This window comes from Clinocottus analis, unplaced genomic scaffold (assembly GCF_023055335.1).
Source record: "Clinocottus analis isolate CAN_PGR_092001 unplaced genomic scaffold, fCliAna1.0.p SCAF_3, whole genome shotgun sequence".
Lineage (NCBI taxonomy): Eukaryota > Metazoa > Chordata > Actinopteri > Perciformes > Cottidae > Clinocottus > Clinocottus analis.
This window is the reverse complement of record NW_027176042.1, coordinates 17,942,222-17,967,898: the sequence shown is the minus strand read 5'-3', so window position 1 is coordinate 17,967,898 and position 25,677 is coordinate 17,942,222. Positions and strand designations below refer to the sequence as shown.

Genomic DNA, 25,677 nt, shown 5'->3' with positions numbered 1-25,677 from the left:
GAACGACAGTTTAAGAGATTTTAATGTGCTTTTTCATACAGTATATTGTATGCATATCCAGCATAGCATTTCTCATACATATAACTCTCTTATAATCCAGGGAAACGTAGAGCTGAGAGGACGATTAACAGTCAGTCTACCATAACATTACTGTACGTCTGCCATACAGTGAGGGCACAGCACAGCCGCCTCAGAGGCTCCCTTTGTACTCGGAGGGCATAATACTGATGATTCCAGCTGTTTTCAACCGAATTCTCCAACTGCAAAAAGTAATAACACTGAGAAACAAATATCTAAAGACAATAAGTGTGCTGAGGTTGAGTACATTATTTACAGAAAAAAGCAGACGAAAACAGAAGTGAACAAATACAAAGTTGGAAAATAAGTCAGAGAAATCAGCCATATCCTAACCATCCATAACTCGATTATACTTGATTTAAATCCACAATTCACAGCAGTTTAGAGGCAAAAAACTGTCCCCTGCTTCTTCATCGTAATCAATATGACTATGATTTCCATCATTATCATTATAATCATCATCGTCATTAACATTGTCTCCTGTTTTTTTCTCTTTGCAGTTCAGTCTCACTTACTTATCCCAAGTAAGGGTGCTCACTTTGGAAGTTGTAATCCGGACACACTTTTTGAACCAGCTTGTAATCGATGCTGAAGAAAGAGATGAAGATGCAGATCACCTTGAAGGGTTTGGCACAGAGCCAGGCAGCGTGGGACTGGGTGTGCTCGGTGAAGCAGGTCTGAGAAGGGTCGTACAGGCAGGGCTTGGGCTTCTTGGATCTGTTGGTTTTCTCATACTCCACCCGACAGTTAAAGGTTTTTGTCTCCTTTGGGTCAATGGTGGTCTGCTGGCGCTCCTGGATCTGGACGTCCTGCTCAGTGTGAGGGTGCAGATGCTGGAGGACTTCAAACTCCACCACTTTGGTGGGTGGGACGATACTGACCGACACGTTCCCCAGGCTAGACGAGTTGTGGCGGAAGTAAACAGTGAACGTCCCATTGATGTGGTCCACAATCTTCCCTGTCACTAACAAGCTGAACTTCATGGTCTTGACGTTGAAGTAGAAGTCTCCCCAGCCGAAGATCTTCTTGGTCTTCTGGGATGTCTTTAGTGAAGGCTTGCGCTTCGGGCGGTATCCTGTCTGGTCCAGGAGCAGGGACTGGTTCCGGGAGGTGTCGTATGGGTTAAAGAAACTGTAGGTGGGTGGCTTGGATTTCATGGGTGTCTGGTCAATTGAAGTGGAAAAGATACGGGTTTGGTACGGAGGCTTAACCACTCCCCCTGTGGCTCCTCCCACTGTGCCTCCGCCCATGCCATACGGAAGAGTCTTCATCACAGAGCCCACTGGGCCCAGTTCTGAGAATTCCACCTGCTTCTCCAACCCTTGGACCTGGAGAAAAGAAAGACAAAAGACAGAAGAAGAAGAAGAAGAAGAAGAAGAAGAAGAAGAAGAAGAAGAAGAAGAAGAAGAAGAAGAAGAAGAAGAAGAAGAAACCGTTATTTACAATGGGAAAAAGACTATTCAATTTAAATTTTCACATTCTGCAGGAGAAAAAGCAGCAGCTTTGGCAGTAGTTTCAATTATATTAAAAAGCCAGATTGTTGATTGAGATTTGAATGAACATCAAGCGACAACCGATCAAGCGGGAAGACGGCCCAGTTGAGGGTAACCAATTCGGGATTCATATCTGTCTTAATCCTGGCAACGTCTGTGTCGCATCAGCCACAGTGCAGCATCATGGAGCATTTAAATGGTTCTGCACTTTGCTTAAGGGCACTTAAAATTACATCATTGACAATATACGGTACATGTAATACCAGCCCTGACCAAGCCAGAATACACTGCTCTCCCTACTGGAAGTTGAACCAGCAATCTACAACCTCTAAGCCGCGCTGAAGACGTCAGTTATTCAGAGATGTACATTCAATTTGATCTTCAAACTGGACAACAAAGCAATGTCCCACTTCGTTTCACACACATTATCATAATGCAAAGTGTTGTACAGGTCACTCCTCTTTTTACCTCTCATGATTTTTACTTCCCCGAGTATCTAAGTTGTTGGATGTTTTATGTTTCATCTTTTGAATTCAAGAAAAGAAAACCATCTATTTTTGTTAACAGACTTTAATTTTGTTGTCAGTGTTGCTCCGGAGAGAAAAACAACTCTGCATGTAAGGTAATGGATGTGAGCCTTTGTTAGTTCAGACAGCTTTCTGCCTTTAATCCACAGCCTAGGTGGTTATTCACCGGGCTGATTGACTAGAAGTCTTCCTCTGCTCTCTTTCATGTCTCATCAATCACATCACTGCCATGCTACCAGCCATATGCACATATGAGCGCACTTTAAAACACACACTGGAGCACACAGACGCATTTGCGCACATGCAAACTTCAAGCTCAAAGCTGTCATGAAGTGACAGCGAGAAGTATTACAGCTATTCAGAAGGGTTACATGTGCTTCCCCTGAGGATGCATTTGGATAGAGTTATAAACTGTTCTAGTGGATAAACAAACCAAAAAACAAATGAAAACAGCCTTTCAAAAACAAGTACAGGATCAGATCTTTGTGTCTTCTCATGCAAGGACAGTTTTCGGCTCCCTTCATTCTGATCCAGGGCAGTGGAACCGACAGGTTTGTGCCAAAGCGCTCCTCATCTCTCATCAATCACTGAACCTAATAATAACTCCATATTGCTATTCGCAGAGGCAACACTGCAGCGCTCAATACAGCTCCTAATGTATTCAGTCGTTCAATTAATGTATCTGTGTCTGTTGGCCATTCATTAACATGCCCGCAGAGCTGATTTCTAAGTAGATTGATTGAGGGGAAAATAACTGAAAGTTTATTGACTGCTGTAGGAATGAATTGCCAAAAAACAACAGGTGTTGATAAATGACCAGTGACAGGGATAATGACCCACTGAAGATTTTAAACAGACCTCAACTCCCTTTGGTGTCACGCCAGGAGGCCTCTGCAGTGGTCTTGCAATTTAAAGCTGGTGAATTGGTGATGTGAGCCGACTTTGGCGCTGACAGGTAGGAATAAGCCGCACTTGAAGGCAGAAAAACACCCCAATATGTACAGCAACAAACAGTGTGTACAGCGCATGCAAGATAGGGACTTCCTGTGAATGCGCTGTCAGCAGTGCTGTCAGCTAGCTCCATGTGTTGCCATCTGTCAGGCTAACACTCTGCTGGTGCAGTCCTAATCATTTCTCTTGCTGATGGCACGGAGCTCGAACTAGCACCATCATCATAATCCGTAACAATCTTCAGCGGCAACATCACGCTAGGAACCTCAACCTAACCTTCTGGGTCAACTGTATGAAGCTCAAAAAATGTTTTATGAAGGGGTTTGAGGTCGGCACGGGTCTTCTTGAGGGGGGGGAAGCAACTGTACACAGTCAGCAACCTTAATAAACATCGATTGAGTGGAAAAAGATGAGTATGGAGAGAAGGCTTCTTCTTCTGTGGCACAAAAGTAATAAAATGCCAACAGAAACCAATGAATAGATGGACTTTCTATTAGCATAAATATGAAATATTTTTGTGTGCTGGACAGTAAATCCATTTAAAGGGTGAGGATTTGTTGGAAGAAATATCAGATATTTTTTCTTGACATGAAATCCATATGCTATAGACTTTTTTGCAAAACAGCGGATGTTTGCTTTAAGGTCACATCAGGCTGCCGCAACTGGCGAGAGATTGACGGTTTGAAAAATACAGCTTCATGCTTTTCTTCCTCCTCAGCCTCTATTCAGTTAGGTTACAATAAGCGAGAAGTAATTCTCAGCCAAAGGAATGTTGCTGGGGATGATAAAGAGGCTCGAAAGCCCCGGGGTGCACACAGTAGACACACTATATTTACACAGTGAGCAACTCAACATGAGGGAATATTTTAAAAGTATACGTGTATTCATTATACAATTACTTGAATCTAAATATATCGCAATTCTGGGAAAAGCATAGAATTACTTCACATGCTAATAGCGAAAGGTACTTGCTATACTGTTTAAATTGGCCATTTATGGTCAAGTATATATTGTAATTAGAGTGGGATAAACCAAAGATTTTATGTAAATTATACATTCTACACAGATGTTTTGTCTCTGATTAGGTAATTCATGTTCGCTCGCGCCTTACTGACAGCGGTGCTTTGGGTTAATGCTAAAATCCCCATAGCAAACACAAGTATTTCGTCATAATCATAAGTACTGGATGAAGTTGGGGTGCGTGTGGTCGAATGGACAACCCAAAAACCCAATGCCTCCAGCCATGTAAGGCTTCCATATAAAACATTATTCTTGTTTGTACCAAATTTAAAGGCAATCTGTTCAATTACTCTTGAGGCATCTGACTCAAAAAAGAACCTCATGGTGGTTCTAGAGGAAAAATCAGGAGATCATAGAGGTCTTTAGGATTTATCCTCTGGGGAATCTCTGTCCAAAGATTCATGTCAATCCATCCAGTTGTTGACCCTGTTATCTGAATCCGATGAATACTTTCCAATCTCTTTCATCACATTCAATATTAACTAATAGTGCCGTGAAAAACAACACCATTAACAGAGACAAATCATCTCAGGGTTGTGTGACTTTTAATCCATTAAAACCACTCCAGTGACTAAATAACGGTAAAAGAAAACTTGACTTGGGGGGATGCCTTGGGTTGTGAGGCTGTACACACATCAACACGGCATTAAGATTTTCCTCCATTTAGAATTGAGATTCCTGTTTGGTATAGCGAGAGATGGAATAAGTATAGCGGTGGACTTATACATATGTATGATATAGCAAAACTCAATAACAGCACAATCATAGAAAGAACAATCAGATTACAGACCTTAGGAGATAGAGGGAGATAGTGAAGAAAATGTTATTAGCGGAGAAGTGAGATGAGGAGTGGAGAGAGAGTAAGGAGATCTTGTACATTTTCAAGGAACAGGGAACATTAATCATCTGTAACTTCATTTGGAAGTTCATATGAGCGAAAAAGCATCTTTAGTTGTTGCAGATGGGATGCCTATAACCTCCCTGGAAGTACATGCAAGAATGAAATGTAGGAAATGTTCAATGAGAAGATTATGGGTGTAGCTCAGAGTGAGTGACAGAAAAAAAAAGTATAGACACAAATACCGGCAGATAGAGAAGGGCTTAGAGAGAGAAAGAGAAAGAAAGACTGAGCGCTGAAGGAATTCACACAAGCTTATTAAATAAGAGAAGGTCAGATGAGTGCTAGAATTGACTGCTGAAACCTGGCATATCACATGCCACCATAATTAAGATCTCTTTTCATCATTAAGGAAGCTTTGGATCAATGGTAGCACCTCTGCTCTCCCTTTCTTTCTTACACTCTCTCTGTCTATCGGGTATCTGATCTTCCGTCGGGCAGTTGGCTCCCCCTCCCATTTATCCATAACTTCCCCACTGCCTTGATAGCGAGAGTATTCAGAGGGAATGGACTTTGCTTTCCGGCTCCCCAACACACATCCAACTTCCTCTCCTGCCTCCCGCCCTCCCATCCTTCCCCATCAGAAGGACTGATGAGAAAATGAAAGCTGCTTGTCTCAGAGCTCTCTCTCCCGGGCTTGTTTCTTTGTTTAATTGGAGTTTTATTGGTGACAATCAATTCATTTCTATCTGTGCTCCAGGCTGCATTGATCTGCTGTCACTGAGAAGAGGCAAATGTACAGTTCCACTCCCACCGCACTACAAACCACAGACTCTGATGCCAGCTACTGACTTTTACTACTTTACTGCTTGTTGTGATTAGAAGCAGAAATGGATTTTGTTCTTTCACATTTTTCCGGTTAACCTCATCGTTCCTCGAGAGAAGTAAGAGAGGCGGCAAACTATTAATAAGCAGTGAGAGGACATACCTTCAGGATGAGATGTTGAATGCACATCAGTTGTTACTTTGAAGTCACTGTTTACCTTAAACGCTCCCAAAATGCCATTACTCTGTTCAAGCTGACGGTGGAAAAGCCGAACATCTTAAAGTAAGAAGAGTATATCTTACTGTAGCTCTGAACTTCAAAGAGGGCTTTTGTTTTGAACTCCACCATTGATATGAGGTATGGGTTGTGTTGTAAGACCCTGCAATCTCAAAGACAGTTATTCCAGCTATCATTTCCATGCTTGATATTTAGATAATCAGTGGTGAAAAGTCACTAAATAAATTGACTCAAAAACTGTCCTTAAGTACAATTTTTAGGTACTTGTACTACTATATATTTGTTTACATTTGTTTGGCAACATTAGTGACTGGTTACTTCGCAGATTCCTAATATGAATACAGAATATAATCAACTAAAAAAATACATTATCTATTAGTAGAAATTAAAGCAAGATTAAAAGTTATTAAATTAGCTACACCTTCAGAAACACCAGAAGGATGAGCACATAATGCAACAATAATGAGAATCTCATTTTAATTTGATGTAATATTAGTCTGAAATGGACTACTCTGTATAATGATGACTTTTTGTGTCTTTTGATCTGTTTTACGTTGTAACCTTTAGAATATTTTTACCTCGAATACAGTATTTTGACACAGAATTACTACTTTTGAGTACTTCTTCCACTACTATTGATAATACCGAGATCCAGAAAGTCTTACAGTGACTGGGGAAAAGGTGATTATTTAGTTATTATTTAATTTCCACAGGACTTCTTCTCTGCTTTTCCCTCATGATGTTGCTCTGTTGGCTTCACTGGGCTGTGACGTCCGGTGCACGCTGGGGAAGTTTTTAGCAGCCAAGTGTGAAGCCGTTCAGACGAGGGTCAGCACCTCTGAGTCAAAGTACTGCTGCCCCAAGTGAAGGAGTTTAAGGATCATAGAGTCATGGTGACAGCTGAAGGTAAAATAGAGGTCAAGGTCAACAGGTGGATTCGTACACCATCCACAGGAAGCAGCAAGGATGCTAAAAATGTATCTGGCTTGTGATTTATATGCGTGTTTGAGTTAGTTGATGGATAGCTGTTACAATAGCTAACATCTACAACAGTTAGTCAGAAAACTCAGTGGAATGTTGACAGTTGCCAGAACATCGCAATGTGACCCCGGCTCACCTTCAAGGTGACAGGTTTTTATTTTATTTGACCTTTACTTTTACGAGATAAAATCATTTGAGAACCAATTCTCATTTACAATGATGACCTAGAGGCAACAGCACAGTCCACAAACAACACAATACAGGATGACAAACACATAAAAATAACAATAAAAAAAACAAGAGGCTAAAAAAAAAAACATAATTCATTTATATATATATAAAAATAGGAATAAAAAATGGAATGGAAGAGAGAGAGAGAAGTGAGGGGTGGTCAAGCGTGGCGTACATGTGCTTTAGGCATTTACAGTTGCTGTGTAATCTAGACACCTCCATGTAGCACCTCATCCCAAGAACTACAAATCCCATCTGCCTATGAACGCAACCAGAAGTGACTGATGAGAAGAGCGTCTAGGCTACAACAACCTGGAGTTGAACGGTTTGTCTTATGGACTGAGCGGTATTGTTTTTTTTATGGTTAAAAGTTATAACTATTTTATAATGATATTGTTTTTCACAAATACACTACGACACACCATGTTATAATATTATTTGCCTATTACATAAGTCTCTCATTACACAGCTGCCTTCATCTGTTCCTTTGCTCCTTCAGACCTCTTGTATGGCTTCTTCCTGTTTAACAGCATTTTTTATCCAATCACATTTCACCTGTCTTGCTCAATGTAAGAGCAGCCTGGTTAAAATACATGGAAGAGCCTTCTGGAGACCCTCGACGTGTGATTGGTCACAGGCCCGCGTGACCATTAACATGCGCTGTGATTGGTCAGTGGGGCACCGTGACTTCTGTCTACCAGAAAATTAGCTGGCTGAACTCTGTAGAAAGGAAGAAGTGAGTTGTTGAAACAGAGTTAGATTAATTTTTATAGTTCTGCTTGGTGTATTTTTTGTATACGCTATGACTGAAGGAGTAGACTTGATGGTGAATTTACTGGCACCGCCTTTCTCACGGAGGACGTTTCAGGAAAGGCTAGAAACTTCTAGCTCGTATCGAGAACCAAAAAGCTAGCTTACTGGTGTGTACTGCTGACTCTTTTCACACAGAGGATTACGGGAATGTGGTGAGTGAAATGCTGGCTACGTCACTTATTTTTTTACATGTGCAGTCGTATTTAATCATACACAACGCTGTCGCAGCTGCTGGTCAGACCGGGGCCACCAAAGTGCAGCAGCTGCTGGAGATGTCTTGAAGTGGCTTTGTGGGTCGTGCCCCGCGCATTGTTCAACTGCAGAGTCTCCTTTTTTTTTTTGTGTCATGCTGGTGGAGCGGCTTTACACACACATGGTGGACTATATGAACCCGCCTTGTATTGAGCGTGTCGGTCTGTGACAGTAAGTCCAGGGACACTTTTTTTCTCCCAATCCCGCCGTGATGTGGACTATACGGGACTCACTGAAGGCCTCGGTCTAAAACCACGGCCTGCCACTGCTGAGAGGTCAACAGTCATATTAGATATGACAGAAGGTCAACCTATGACTATTTAGTGAAAGGACATTTCATAATTTGACAATGTGCTTGTTGCTGCTAAAACAATTAAACAAATCTGTGAGGCAAATCAATCAGAGAATGCTGAATTGGATATATTTATAAGTTGGTAGTGTACTATGACTGAGACATGTTCTATTCTACCAGCAGTGACTTGACTCTGTTTTGACAACGATCGTATAATAATGAAAAAAAAAACTTTTCTTCCTTCCTTCTAAAAAATCTGAGAACTGAAAATGACATTTAATTACAAAAAGCTAAATAAAGCCAGGAGGAAAAAAGATAAACCAGTAGGGATGAAAAGGAGAGAAAGAGAGGGAAAAGAAGGAAAAGACGAAAAAGAAGAAAAAGAAAAAGCAGTAAAAGCGATTTCGCAGTCCAGTGGTGTCGCTGGATTATCATGAAAATGAAAGCTACTGAGTCAGGGAGTATCAGGGAGCAAGGAAATGGAGCCCAGACAGATAACACAGTAAGGGAGAAGAAGAAAACGAATAAGAGGACGAGTGTAGAGAAAGCACAGAAGTGTGTAAAACAATGTGAGGGGAAAGTGCAAAGAAGAGAGAGAAAAGGTAAAAAGACAATATATATACGACACACAGTGAGATTATGAGTGCAATAAGACAAAAATGAGAATCACTTCACCCCATAGAGAATAATCAGAGTTTTTTTGAGAAGTAATATCTGTAATATTGTTTCGAGAAGACCAGTTCAGCTCTGAAATAATACTTTTTTGTTAAAGTTTTTCCCATGTATCAGGCAAAATTTGAAAAGTATGCTGGTTGATCATGAGCAAAAGTTTCAAGAATATGTACTTTTCAGTATAGGTCAACATATTGTAGCATATACAGCAAATACAGCTTGATTGTAATTTCTTTTTTTTTTTGGAACAAGCATCAACTGAGAAAGAAAGAAGTGAGACAGTACTCTCTTCCACCTAACGTCTGGATAAGAGGATTTATGAAGGTATTGTGTGCCAGCTTAAGTGTTATATGCAGGCAATATTGCACAATATTGCAGATGTCACTGAGATTGGACTGAGAGGGAACTAGAAATCCCCGGTTGGCGTGCGAGGTAACACGTGTAGAAAGATAATCCAACATGTTTCGCAATACAAACCTTCAAGACAATTTTCCGTCTCTGTTACTTTGTTTTGGCACTTTTAAAGGTTTCACGTATCCATGTTTCCATCTTCTGTCCCGCATTGTGTCCAATCTATTGATTTGAGATTTTCCTGAATTAACCATATTCCCACTGTTTTTTACGGGGGGCTTCATGAGTAGAGCAGAGAAAAGTAAAACCAAACTACGATGGCGGTAATATTAAGACAACATGCCATCGCCAGTGCACAGCTTGAAGATGCTTCACAGCAACTTGACAACAACGATGGACTCCCTCCCCCTCCTGGTGCTTATCGGTTAAGTGACAGCCCCACTGCTGCGCTAATTGGCCCAATTTGCTTTTTAACCAAGAATCTGCTGTTTCATGTTACAATACAGAATTAAAGGCCTGGACCGAGCAAGTAAACTATTTCAGTGCACATTAGTATTGCCATAGAAATATAAAAAAAACAGCCACAACCAAACACTGGAGGTTCGGAGGACGAAATGAATACTGCCTGTAAGGCAGGAGGCGATAAAGTGAGGTCATATACTCACGTAGATTAACTCCCCTAAACAGACTATATCACTCTCTTCAACGCCACCTGTTGTAAAACATAAGGTGGGATTGTGGAGCTATGTAAGACTGCACATGAGTGAGAGTTTGTCATGTACATTTAACTAATGCTGTTTGAGCCAAATCAGAGAAAACATGAATCCAAAACCTACCTTGTGTCTCAAGAAACTAAGAAAATGTAGCAACAACCCTTTTGGGAGATCAGTCAGGCTTTGGTGTATTTATATAAGTATGGTTAACGTTGGTCATGAGGGATATCGATAGAATTAAGAGTAGCTGACACCTTGTGGTGAGATTGGCGTCCTCAGAGCATAGAGTAATGCCTGTGGCAAGGCAGGCTGTGTCAGTGCTATTGGCCACTCTGATTAAAGGATAACATGCACATTAACTCTATAATCATTGACATTCATTTAATTTCGTTCACAGGTGCAAGACACAGGATTGGGTGATTGTTTTCGATGTTTTCTTTTGCGTTTTTTTCAGCAGCGAAAGAGTGGATGCAAAAACTCAGATTGGAAAAGTGCTTTTGTGACATTTTCTGGATCTACTTAACCAAAAGTAGTTACTTTGATCTGGCAAATCAGTGTGGTACTTGAGATTTATGGTTAGATGTATTCATTAATATAAACTGTACTATACTGTGCACACAATCCTGGAATTTCCCCACTGCCGGACTAATAAAGGAATATCTAATCTAATCTAATTGTTAGATAGCGTGCAGATACTTGTTTGGGCTCATCCGGTGATTGCCTAGCCCCAAAAGAAACTGCAAAATGTTCCTTGTCTGATCAGGCCCTAACAACTAAGTCACACACTTTTGTTTAAATATCTGCATTGGTAATTATGTAGAACATAACAGTTTTACTGCAAAATATCAGAATTATTAAAAAAAACTAAGAGACACTTCTCTATCAAAACAAAACAAAATGTATAAAGTTGAAAATAAAATTAGATATCTGGCTACTTGATTCTTCCCTCACCCTTTAATCTGTGTTTTAGAACCAGTTACCAAACAGGACAGTGAAAACAGCCAACGCCTCACGGTTTCTCTCACATCTCTCTACGTCGCCTGCTGAAAGGTGGACAAGGGAGGCGGTGAATACAAACCGCAGTTTGCTTTATCTTTAAAGTCATTAGACGGTTTTGCTCTCAGGAGCCTGACTTTAGTGGCCATAGATCAACTGTGTGCAGGAGTCCTCCCTTGTTCCTCCTATCTTACTGATCACATCAGATCAGCATGCCGCAGTGTTTTTGCCCGGCTGGCTGGGTGGGCAGACTTCCCACATGTCTCCAGTGATGCCACGGCTCCTGATCAATCACCCAAGGCAACTCTTTGGGGACCCGCCGGAGAGGAAGGGAGGGACGACTGGGCGGGGAGGCATTGGTGGATTGAGGGTGTCTCGTTTGCATGCGGGATGGCAGGCAATGCATCAAAAGATGACAGCTATCCCATTCTTCCTTAAACAAGAGTAGTGAGACTCTCGCTGGCTGTGCCTGAACTTTAATCATTCATCTAAATAACTGTTGCAGAAGTCTGAGGGGGCCGCGGCCAGGCAGGCTGCCATGGGCGTGGGGAATATGAAAACTGACGTCGCGCCACTGAATTGCTCATTTGTAAATGGGTAAACATATATTTGACTCAGATTGCAAAAGCACAAAAGCGCTTGTCCTCATCACCCGCAACCGCCCCCCCTTCACCCCCCTCCCTCTTCCCTCCTTTCTCTCTCATAGATTTATGTATTGAACGAGTTTGAAATTCATCAAGGTTTGACTGAGCAGGTTCGGAGGAGGTGCAGGGCTCTCCGGCTCTGGCAGCATGAGCGACGTGTTGAGCGGCTAAGTGACAGTGATTGATGCCCTCTGTGTTGAGCAACTTATCAAGCGCAGATACACAGACACACACAAACTACGCAAACAGATAAACAGCAGAAACATTTGAGATAAATAAAGAATCAAATAAACACAGGGGAATGGTAAAGAAGAGGAAGAACAGCCCCCCCCCCCCCCCCACCGAACTATCTGCATAATGACTAGACGAGATGGAAAGAAGGAGGGAAGAAAGAGGCAGAGATTCCCAGCGGGTGAATCTGAGCCTGGGAGACGTCAGTCGTGAGGGATACAGGGACACATGGGCCTGTGACGACTCCGACAAGTCACCCAGGCGGCAAAATAAAGCCTGGCTTCCTCACATTTGTTCCCAGTGCTCATCAGTAGGAGAGCCGGATGACGGATGGACTGGCGCTGGGCGCAACGCGAGCGTGTCAGAGTTACTCACCATAATAAAGACCTGCTCCTTTTTCTTTGCTTCCCTTTTCTTCTTTTTTTTATACCTGCCCGCAGTCTCACTACTTACAAGCCATTTAATTCCCTTTTAATCTGCCTTTGTTTGTCTTCCTTCACCCCTCATTTACTTCATCCTTCATCTCTGATCTGTATTCCATCCCTCAGTTTTTTTTGTTTTTTCTTCATGATTTTCCTCATCCTGCTTCCTTCCACATCTTTGTCGTTCCAAGCATGCATGACTTTAACATTAAAACAGGCTCCTGATGTTTCGTCCCCAATTATTTTCTCTTTCCCAACCCATCGCTCTCTCACTTTTTTTTACCCTTCTTTTCTCCATAAACTCCTTCACAACATCATCCTCACACTTCCATTCCTTCCTTATGTGCATCCTTCCTACATCCACACACCCTTCCTTCTACCTTCCATCCCTCCACCCGTCCATTCCTCCTCTCCAAAATCAAACAGCGTTAAAAAATGCACCTTTAACTCCGTCCCTCCATTCACCTTCCTTCCCACTCTCCTAACATCTTGCTGCCAGGACCCGGGCCTCCCAGTCTGTCTCCCTGATTTGGGAGTCAGCAGACTTTCTGGATGTAAAAGGATGATTAGATGAAGATGAAAAGACTAAGTGTTTCCATTTCAGCTGCTTCCCTGCTGTGAGGGATGCTCTCTATGCTTTTGGGAGCTTAGCCAAGTGGGGCCGTGTGGGGTTCAAAGCTCAAACCTGCGAGGAGATGCGTGGCTCTCTGGTTTGGGGCACACTGTCTTCACCGAGGCTGATGGCAGAGTTAATTGGAGAGAAAACAGTAGGAGGTGCCAATGAATAAAACCCCTCAGAGGGGCTGGCAGCAGGACACGGTGGCATTCCCCTTTCACGTCAAGGTTATGCACACACACTGAAACACACACCTGCTACTGAGGCTGCAGCGACAGCGGTCCTGTAATATCATTTGCATAGAAAGCACGAGATTAGCTCCGCTTTATTCTGTGCAAGTAATTTGATTAAAAAGAGCTGGAAATAACACGCTAGATGAGATAGATGAAGATAAGACAACACGTACACATTCGAGCGCACAATATATGGCAAGTTTTCTCCTCTACTGCCTTTTGGATGCCTTTGCAAGTGTATAAATCACCCAGCTTCAAGGACGCAGCACTGGGACCCCTAACTGGGATCTTTCACATCCACCATCTGGACGCAGAGTGCTGACCAGCAGCCCTGCTCTCATTCTGTTCCTCAGTACGAGCTGCAAGATGGGGGGCGGGGGTACGCTGGGAGATAGAAACCTAATCAATCCAACGACTGCTTAGTATGTACTGGACTTAATAGAAAGCTTCCACTCTGGAGATCAAGAGGAGTCGAATAGAGCAGTAATGATATTTTGAGAGAGAGAGACAGCGGCCGTGGCAGAAAAAAAGAAAGCGAGTGAGGCCGCCAGTGTCTCTGCTCATCCAGACCTGTCGCACATATTCATTCACACACTCCCTCCCTCTCTGTTCTTCGCTCGCCCTCCTCCAGAGACGGTGTCTTTCCATCATTCGACTTGGTTTCACACTCCGAGACCCAATATCAGAGTAGATATGAACAGATAAGAAACACATGATTGTCTTTCCACAGACAATTGTGTCCACTACGGTTATTTGTGTCACGCTATCCGTCGGTGTAAGTAGGCCTATATCTCTCTGGCCTGCCGGTCTGCCTGCCTGCTGTCTTTCCATCAGGCCGAAGACATTACGGAGGACAGCAGTATTCCTCTTTCGCTCCCTCTGCACCTGATGGGACAGCCGCTTTGTTTCAGCTCAGGTCATCTCACCTGCTGGGTGCTGCCCGGTGGCTCATGACTCGGTCATTGTCAACACCCAGATGTGCACACACACACACACACACACTCATACGGAAATGCATCACACACACATGTGGAGTCAATGCTGAAGCCTGTTCTTCAAAAGAAAATCAGTGAATTATATTCTGAAAATGTATTCACTTTATCACAGTGAGGAAAACAGGGCCGCAACTAATTATTATTTTATTTGTATTATTTGTATATAACTGAGTAATCTGCAGATTATTTATTTATTTATTTATTATATTGCTGCATTTGCATAGAATTATGCAGACGGGGAAAACAAACAAACATCTGAAGGAATGACCGGACGGTATGTTGCTGGAAGAAAGTATTTTAAATCAAATTAATTTGTGTCTATTATTGTATGTAATTATTCTTGGTATGCATGTAGCTAAAAACTATGGCTTCCTCTTAATATTCTGTTAAAAAATTAAACCACTTTCTCCGGTCTGGGCAAGCTACGGTTGTAAGTTAATAAAGTTAAAATAATTTAACTTTGGTTAATTAACGACCCCACTTCATTTACCGTTCCGCTCTCGTCCACTAACATGATCTTGTTTGCCATGTACCGTCTGCCTGACTCCATGTAAAAACAGCATTTATCTTTTGGTCTATGAAATGTCAGGAAATAACCATATGAAATAAACGTTCCACCTAAAGATATTTAGTTAATAATTACGTAAAACCCTCCTGCTAACTGAAAAGTCGGCAAACACAACAAGAGATATATAATGTGATTTGTGTTTATTGTAACTCTTTGTGTAGTTGGTTATTTCCTGTTTCCTGAGTAAGCATTTGAGAATAATAGTTATTTTGAGAATAGTTATTTTGATGTCACTACGATATTGATATTGGTATTGATGTCTAATAAACCCAAAATGATCGTGATTTTAGGTTCACACATATTTTTTAGAGACGCCTTTAACTGGGTTATACTAGAGTTGTAATCAATAAATTAACGAAGCAGCTGTCGTTACTCTTAAACACATCTTTGGCATTTCCATATATATATATATATATATATATATATATATATATATATATATATATATATATATATATATGTGTGTAACCAATAGAATATTTTACTATTCACCTTTTTCATGTGAATATGAGTTCAGACCTTTAAACATTATATTCATCTAATAATAAATTGTAATATTTATTCTAAATACATTCCTGTGTAAACAAATAGGTAAAAACAATCGTTCTCTCATTGATACATTAGCCAAACTCAACTTTGTCTGACTTCTTCAAAATGAAAAACCTCCCACATTTCTTTCTCCGACATAGAGAACATGTAGCGGAATATCTGTATAGAAAGTAAAATTGTGGCACTGCTATGTTTCCATTTGTATTACTGACCTGCGCTCAGTCACACTGCTTGTGTTGATTCAACAGCGATAAAAAGACTGGACAGACCCAGACTTGTGACTAATAGTCCAGCAGGATCTGTGGTTCAATTACCGTGTGGGGCAGCGCTCCTCTGTCCCTGGGCAAGATGCTTTACTGCAATAGCTTCAGTAAACACACACACACTGACGCCAGAGCCCACGCACGCACACAGCTTTTATAAATGTGATGTCACTGACCAAAGGATATCAACACTGAAACATTTCTCTCCCTTGTTTTTTCCTTAAAGATATGTCCAGAAGACACATATTGGAAGATTGGATATTGGCACTATCTAAATGAATGTTTTCAGGCCCTAGGGAGGCAAAGGCTCACTGCACAGTCTGGGTCTTTAAATATCAGGGGACAGCTGATGAAAAGCTTGGCTGTAGCCACAATGAGTATCCACAATGAGTGAGAAAACTCAGGAAATGAATAGTGACCTATGAAGTCAATTCCAGCACTTTCATAGAAGTCTTCTGACAGTTAGTGGGTGCAACCAGTTTCAGCTGAATTGAAAGCGGCTGTTACCTGATCTTTTTTTGTCAAGTTTGAATCCAAGGACTCGTCATGTGCAATATGTGATGGAACATCTTCTGTCAACAAAACCAGCCGTGTCTTGGAGCGGAATTTGGTGAATGCGACAAAAGCATAAGAATCATTTTCTTGAGGTCCCCCACTGGTCCGACCAGACCTTTTAGAAAAACAAGACAAAACTGAACGGACTGACAAACGCCCACCCGGTGTAATAACACAAGAAGGGTCTAAGGATCTGGCACGCTTCCAGAGCAGATGGGTGGGTTGGGTAGGGGAGTGGGGTTGGCCTTGTGGGTGGCGGGTGCAGGAGAGTGCCAATCTGTCATTTCTAACAAGCTAGGAGACTTGCAGCCAGGGCAGGTCACAGACACAGGACACACAGACACACACACACACACACACACACTTGTCCGCTGCTCGTCCTTACGCGGGCGTCACATTCCAACTGTGGCATTCCTGCTAATTAGAACACAAATTAATGATCCGAGCAAGTGAGACAGGCTGACTCTCCTTCCCTCCAGTCAACATTTAGCCTTCCTCCCACTTCCATCTTCCTCTGCATTAGCTTCCAACTCGTATTCCTCTGAATCCCCTTTCCCTTTGTCTCTTAATGCACTTCATGTTCTCCTCCATAACAGGACAGAGAAACACTTTTAGAATTATGTTTTATCTAATTTATAAACAAAACAAAACATCTTAAAGAAAACAAACCAACACGACTGCAGCCGCACCTCCCACGTAAATACACGTGTAACGTGTATGTCATTTTTGCTCTTGTTCCAAAATCTGTCTGTTGGATTATGTCGAATATTTTGATGTTGTAAATATAGTCATCAAATGTTGTTAAAATAAATGTTGCAATGTAAAAAATTGAAACATTTCAACACAATTTTGTCTGGTTTCAACAGACAGCTCATTGTTTTCTGTTGTCAGCTGCTCCAACAACAAGCACAGACTTGGTAAAAAAAATGGAAAGCGTCTTCCTTCACAAAATCAATTCTGCTTATACATACATACTTTAGAAATCTCTATCCAACTCTAATAAATCTTCATTAAATTGTTGGCGTGCCGATAAAAGAAAGACCAGGGATCTCTAATGACTGGCGGTCTGCCTCCATGGTGTCGATGGTGAGACGCCACTCCACAGCTTATCTCTACTCCACACAGCACTTTGACATCCATACTGGAAAAGTAAGACAGGAGAACTTTATATTGTTCATAATTAATAGGATTTGCACTTTGAGACCACAGACCATAAAAAAAATATAGAATCTGCCTCTGTGACGTCACCCTTAGGTTTCTGACCAGCAGTTGTGCGCTCAAAGTGGGCGGCTCCAGAAAAATGGGTCGAGAGGTAGATTGTTGGAGGCGGGTGACACAGCAGGGCAGACCGCGAGCGGCGAGCCTGAGACTTCACCCACCTGTCAGTAGAAGCAGCCACGCCCTCAATCTTGCATTAACTTTGTCCCGTCATTTAATAATAAACGTGTGAGTACAAATTCAGCCTAAAATAGTTGTCATGAACAGGCGTATTAGCTACCACATTTCTTTTGTGTACCAGGCTGTAAACATGTTTATTTCTGCTGTGAACATGTAAACACAACGGGGATCGACTCGCTTTCGGAGCCTGCCTCAAGTGGCCATTTGAGAAACTGCACTTTTATGGCTCTAAATAATGGCTCTAATTTCTCAGCACCAGAGGTTGTTTGAGACTGTATAACTGCCATATTCACATAGACTCCCATTAGCTGTTGACAGTATGTTCTTTCAATGTAAATGTGTTCAATTCAGGGCGTAAAATCTAATTTGGCAGCCGGATTTGCAGAAAGATTCGGAGGAAATGCAGTTACAAATAAGTACAGTACAGTTAACCATTAAGTGAAACCCCACATTGTGCCGCCCCTTTTGTCTCTCTTACATTATGTTTTCCATTAGCATGATCAGTACGTAACTTGTAAAAACTGTGAAAAATCATGTGTGTGACTTGAACAAGTGCTGCTAGTTCCTCTTCAGAGCTGCACTGCTGAGTAAATTGCTTGTTCTGTGATTGCATCTGTTCCTCTTTCTGCAAGAACAGTGATAGATTATGTGGCAAAGTCACAGAAAACAACAACAAACTCGATCTGGCAGTCCTCTTCAGCGGTCCAGGACACCTTGCCCACGATGCATCAGTGGAAGGCTGACCTTGAGGGCTAGGCATTAAGGTCAGGAAGCATCATTAGTCCTGCTTCCCCACAGCACCGGCTAAGAATAGGAACATGAACACAATCATTCACTCTTCATCTTCATATATCTTTCCTTTCTTGCTTTTATTTCCTTCAGCAATTCATTATTTTTGCTCACGGAAAGAATAAAGCAATGAAATATCCTATTGTAGTACATGTGGGTTTTAGTGGGATTAAATGAGCAAAAGAACGGTGATGAACATCATCTTCATCAATAAATCAATATGGAACTCTTTCTTTGATACTCACATTATAATCAATTTCCCTGTTTGGTCTCTTTCTTAATTATATTACATATAAAGAATAACTTTTTTCCTAGCATTGACTGGTTCATGTTGCGACAGATTGTTACAGCTAGATTTCCTCCACATGCCGAGTCTTAAAAAATGTCCTGAAGGTATGTTTTTCAGGGACTGAAGTAGGACTGCTTTGATTTATTTAAATAAATGTACCCTCTTTTTAACTGGAGTACGTTGGGGAAAAAAAAAACACCTTACAAGATATGAGACAGAAGATATATTTTTTTAACAAATCCCCTGCTGGTAACGGCCCACACCCTCCATCTCTGTTTCCTTCTCTTCAGTCCCAGTTGGCGCTCTGGCTCACAATCAATACCTTTCACCACTAAGCTAATCTGCAATAATAAAGGCATTACAGACGGGGAAAAATAACACCAAATCTTATTAAATATGGGAGATGGTCTCTTCTCTTTTATGTCTTCCTGTCTCTTGTTGCCTAGGTGAGCAGGAAACCGCTCCATTGGACGGATCGCAGCGGTTGGATTGATCTGTAAATGTTCTGTGATGAACGGGCTCAGGATCAGGGACGGCATTGTGGGTTACAGGTAGAGTTTGGAGCTTAGCATTCTCCCCAACTCTCCTACCAGCCATGTATATTTCACGGAGTTGTCTTTTATATTCAGTCTGTGGCACAGTGGAGCACTCATCTTTATTTCATTTTGTGGCATTTTTTTAATTTTAGCAGAGATTTCTTCTTTTTTTTTGCGCCCTCCTTCTCTTCCTCCTCCACTCCCTCCATCCTTCCTGACAACCCCCTCTGCTGACTGAATCAGTAATGACATTATGCATCTTCCACTCTGAAGCTTTCAGAAAGCAAATAACTTCTAGCAATCGGATTTCTGCCCTCACAGCACTAGAAAGAAAAATATTCATAGGGGGAAATTCACGTAAAAATAAACGGAACCAGCATTCTGCAACTTCTTCTTTCATTGCGGTTTAGAAATTACACATAAAGTGATATGTATACTATTTGCAAAGTGTCTTTCCATTAACAAGTAACCATCACAACTATTTTTTGGTAAAAAAAATTAAAACTGAAAAAGCAAAAATAAACTGTTTGTATGACTATCTTATGCATCGTAGTGGTTACACTTAAATTGACTGTATAACAATGCAGCACATTTTGTATGTTGATTGCAGATTTAAATATGCATTATAACAAAGACGCTGTAAATGTAGAGGTGTGAAGAGGACATTACTTATTCATATTCCTAATGGGGAGATAAAATAGGTAATAATTGCATTAATTAAAGTCAAGTAAATGTACTTGAGTAAATGTTATTTTATTTTAGACAAAAATTGACATCATTGTGATGAGAAGACAATATTGTCTTTCATCCTGAACATATGCATCTATAATGTTGTGTTGTCTCAGAATCCTCACAACTTCTCCTCAGCGTCTACAGGGACTTTCTGTTCACATTTCTTACCATCACCCTTTCTAGAGGCCTCACGAGTGACTCGGAAAGGACGAAGAAGCTTTTCAGATTGTCTCATTACAGTTGGCTCGGTCTCATGGGGCAAATTAACCCACAAACACAACAATCTAAACACTCTGTTAGCTTTGCCAATACACCCTCAAGTCAATACAACCAGCAGCCGCCCACTCTTCATTTACACTTGTGTTTGTTGTCTTGGTAAAGCTGTTCACAGGCCCCCTGGACTTTCACAATTAGCTGGTGATTGAAACATAACACTTTACTATAAGAGAGTAGCCAAAGCTAAATTTACCAGACAGCGTGTACAAGCTGCTGCTCCGATCAAACAATTGTGTTTGGAAAATCCTGCAAAATAAAATGCAGTGTGGATGTTTTTTCTCCACTGACCTCTATTATTGCTGCTGCACCACCTCAACCTTTTCCATTAAGAAGAAACCGAGACATGTAGTCATCCAATTTTTAAATACAGAGTTTTGATTTGATTGAGCAAACCTTTCCCTAAGCTGTTAAAAGTAAGACACAATATATACGACTATGAACACATGCAATACAAGCTCTTCATTAAGTCAGTAAAGTGGATTTACAAGTGGAACACAATACAATGAAAGCTGTCTTGCTGGGTGGGGGGGACCTTTATCTCTATCAGGTATATATTTTCCTCCACTTTTAAAAAGGAACATTTCATAAACAAAACGTTCCTCACAATAACTAAATGACGAAAGAAACCAGATGAACACATTTAAATGATTGAAACACATCTCTGATAAAAACTGTCAGCTGAGAGAATCGCTGCATAATATTCGCGAAAACACTAATAGTGAGCTAATTTTACACAATTCACAGAACTCGTGTCTCCTTACATTTGAACACATGATGAACTTAATACAAACTGACGAGTTCAAAGGTATCACTGAGAGTTTACAGAAACAAAAAGTGATTTTAACATTAACTCTGGGGCTTAATTGCAAAGCAACAACATAATGGGTTAATTCCAATGAGCACAAATTTCAATATTGAATCATTAGCAGTAATTTGTAGCAATCTGACAAAATAAATTCCTCATGAACAAGTTAATTTAATATCTTTACATGACTTTAAACCCTAAATAATCATTGCTGTTGTTCTTAGTTGGCGAGTCCTTTTTTAATGATGCGTTTCCACATACTGACACCGACCTATCTCAAAAATCCCCTTCGCTGACTTAATGAGGAGCCTGGATTGCATTTTTGCATTCCACGATGCATTGTTGAAAGTAATGCCATTTCATTATCTGCCTGCAAAATCATTTTCCAGATTTTTCTGATGCCTAAAGAAGAAAGAGGAAGCAACAGTGTCACATATATACATAGATGCATATCGCCGGACATTTAGGAAACCTTTGCCACTTCAGGGATCGACACCTCTTTATCGAATATGCCATTCAGTCTGATCAACAAAACAAGTCCGGAATTCTTTGGCAACAGATTGTAATCTCCTTTGCTACAATGAAAAGGAGACACGGGGGTTTGATATCTCAATGACGAGCGAAAAATGAAACCATCAACTAAACCATTTGGCGACAGAATCTAATCTTTGCTGCATCAGAAGTGGTAAATGAAAATGGGACGGTGGGTTAATATCTCAAAAAAGAACATTTGTTATCGCAGATGAAAATAAAATCTCGACAAAATAAAATCATTGTCGAGGCGATGCGCGTGTAAGACACCAGAGGTGTTTGGTGCAGCTGGTGGGTTAAAAAAAAATGGTTTAAGACCTTAAAAATGATCAGAAACACAAAATGTAAGAACACACATCAAATCCCAAAGCCCTTTGTAATCCATGTCCTGTGAGAGATAATAACTGGAGCAGGTAGTGTATCTGATATAAATATGAAAAAAATGGTGCGGGAGGAATGTGAATTACAGAATTGATATGGGTGACACGCGGCTTGTGGGAAGCACTGACCTTGTGGATTAAACATCGGAGAAAATTACAAAAAACATTTATCAGCAACATTCATTTGTAAATCTCATTTTAATCTCTATTTAGTGGATGTGGCAATCTCCAAATAATGCACATCCAGTTAAGTACAAATTGCTTTGCCTGATGAGATTTTGTAAGATGTGATAAACCTTGAGGCACACAATAATGTAGGAGCGAAATTTGAGTATGCATAATTTCAGACATTACTCTAAGGTTAAGTCCTCAAGTCCATCTCAAGAATAATGTTCAGATAGTAAACTACATCATAAATTATGTGTCTGTGTCGCTCTCGAAGCGAGCGATTACTCATTCAAGGTCTACACAAGGATTGTTGGTACCAGACTACTGCACAGGTATATACACACTGTGTGTTTTTTTTTATTTTAACCTTTTGGCATTTCTAGTTTACAAGGCAACAGGGCAGTCAATCTCTCACAGATATCCTTTTAATCTCTTTCTTTCTGTCCTTGCGTGTGCATGTGTTTGATTTATGTGGCTCAGCAGCCCATCAGGACACGAAGCCGGCCTCGCAATACTCCGCTGTCTGATGTAGCAAGACGTGAGCTCCTGCTGGCCTGCTTATCTCCACTACAAGAAAACATTTGACCACAAGGTGTGACGGAGAAACAATATAAAGCAAGCAAATACCTGGAAAACAAGAGGACTTGGGATTTCACTGCGGAGTAGAGGAGGAGGCGAGACCGAAGGGAGAACTAAGCAAGACGTGAGCGGCGGCTCTGCAAGGCTGAGCTTTGGCAAAACGCTAGCATGGTGACGCTCACATGCTGATACTTAGCAGGTATTATATTAACCACTGTCACCATCTTAATTTAGCATGTTGGAATGCTGTCACACACACACACACACACACACAAAAAGAAATGTCGACTGGATAGTAAGAGGAAAAGTCAAGAGATCACCAGAGTCATTTTTAATGAATCATCTGCTATGATGCTTATCCGCACACAATTTGCATGTGATCCTTCTGGTTGTTGTTGAGACGGTCAGTGGAGGACCCAGCAACATGCCACAGATTGACCTTGCACCCTAAGGTAGTGGACTTCAAAGGAAGTCTTTTCATCCACCTCTGTGTCACCACAGTGTGTATCCCCCTGCCCATCTGCCACCAAAAGTCCACCGGCAAAGAGGCGATGGGCCTCATGGAGGGAACCAAACACCATTTCATGGCACACACTGCAATGAGACAGAGAACATTGGGAGGATATTCCTTCAAGGCCACATTAAAAACACCAAAATTGTTCCCTTTTCCAGTCAAAAATCTATATCAACGTGGTTTTCCAATTGGATGGTTTTTACTATAATTAAAAAAAGAAATGGACCCCAGGAGGACAGACTAAGTTGTGAATGCTCGTGGGGATCCAAGAAAAGAATATAAAAAGTAAAATGAATGAAAAAAAAGAGCTATTTAAAGAACAGCATATGAGTATATCAGAAATGCTCGGGCCTCTGAGTGGGTGGGCACGTGTCCGTGTTTGATTGACAGCTGAGCCAGCAGGAGGATGGAGAGACAATGTAAACAAACAAACAAATGCAAATCATGTCTGTCTGTGTAGACAGAGGAGCAACAGTCTGAAGAGACTGGGCACACGGCAATGAAACCAAAAATATGAAATATAAATTGTTCCCTTTCGGGTATTTTTTTACTCAAAATAGCACACAAGACACGTAATTTACAGAGCGGATCTCTACCCCGGAGCAGAACGACGCCCCAAACAATTTAATTTCAGACTTTAAATCCAGTAAACAGAGAAAATCGGTTTACAACTGAAAAGTTTGTAACAAGAAAAGAGAATAAAAGAAGAAAAAAAAAGACTTGTAAAGTCCTGTAGTGTGTAGAGGATGAGTCGAATGCATCACGGAGCTCGCAAATTAACTCGATTCATTCAAGCGTTCACTGCCTTTTCATCCCTAAACTGCAGTTGGTTGAACTTCACGCAGTCGCTCATGCAACAAATTTCACTAAAGCAGACATGCACTGACAGTTTAAGGTTATTCTTGTGTCAACGTCTCTGCCCAAAGTCATAAGTAGAAGAAGAAGAGTTTGATCAGCATTGCCCGCTGGATCCTTCAGGAGGTTACACTGAATCTGCTGATGCCCCCTTTGTTTGTGCGGCATTACATTGTTCACACTCTCCTCAGCTGAGCATACAGAAGCGCAGCTGTCTGCGGAGAGGCGTCCAGCCTCTCAGTGGTGCAGCATATGTGTCCGTTTCTCCGTCTGTCTCTCACTTCCCAGCCCTCATTCTCTGTCTGTTTCTCTAGGTGCCACATTATGTCGCTGTCAGTGACTGGTCATGTCGCTACATGCAGGTTGGGGCCTGGTCCAAGTGTCTGCCGACGGGAGGGTGACATCCGCTGAGTGAAGTGAACTGGGAGTTCAGGAAACTGGTTCCATCTGCGGTTTTTTAAAAAAAAATTTTAACCAGGAAACAGAGAGAAAGCTATCTTTTTTTTCTTTTGAGTGTGCGATCCAGCTGTGACTCAGAAGGAGGGACGAGGACTACAGTTTCAGCTTTCTTTATTCAGGCCAGATCTTGAAGTTTCACACGCTGGGCTTGATGCTAATAAAAAGCGGAGTTGTTGTGAGCTTGGCTAGCTGGTTCTGGTTTAAAGCTACATTTTTGCTAGTATGGATTACACATTTATAGAGTAAAACTTTCACAATAATATAAAATCCAAAGTGATGCGGGACAAGACAGAAATCATGTGAGCTGTATGTAGAATTTGAACTGAGCACCGTCTGCCCCATACTGAATTTAAACTGCAGAAAGACTGCATTGACAATAGTTTAGTACATGTTTTTTGATAACACTTTATTCCACTTTTATCCACAAGTTTTGGTGCCTTTTTTTTAAGGTAAATGTGAGAACCTTTTCAAAAACAAACAACAAAACAAAAAACCATGATTACATCCTCTGAAGGTGTTTTACAAAATTACCTCAATGATGTTTTTTTCCCAAACCATAGCCTCTCATTTCTACCTCTTAGTGAAGGTTAAGGAACAACTGTGAATTTGTTCGCTCAGTTGTCATGAACTTAATTAATTTAATTAAATTTCCTTTTTTTTTCTTAACACTTTAAGAACTCTTTCTTAATGTTGACCTAAACATTGGAAGTTTTTTTTTCTCCTCACAAACAGTTATTGCAAAAACAATTGGTCAAGTTTAGGGAAAGAAAGTGATTATGGAGCCAAAGTTTCTATGTCTAACTATCCACCCCACCCTCACACATGTACATAAAAGATATTTGAATAAGATTATAACAGTGAGTTGTAAAAAATAATCTAAATAGAGTATTTAGCGACAATTCAATTTTCTGAAACGTGAACTCTTCCATCCAATTAAATGATGACAATGAAGTTCATAACCAAGTGAGTGACATTTGTGGTTGTAAATGATCAGTCCATCTTTTAAAATGGATGCACGG

General features: G+C 41.0%; 1 protein-coding gene across 2 annotated transcripts in view; it reads right to left on the bottom strand.

The window, feature by feature from the left end:
• Window positions 1–31: 31 nt before the first annotated feature.
• Window positions 32–25,677, bottom strand: part of LOC137796490 (neurexophilin-4) — a 42,672-nt gene continuing 17,026 nt past the window's right edge. For both annotated transcript variants that reach the window (XM_068594444.1, XM_068594443.1), the window contains exon 2: window positions 32–1,406. In XM_068594444.1, the coding sequence (XP_068450545.1) occupies window positions 594–1,406 (813 nt within the window). In that variant the 3' untranslated portion in view covers window positions 32–593. The remainder of the gene's footprint in view (window positions 1,407–25,677) is intronic.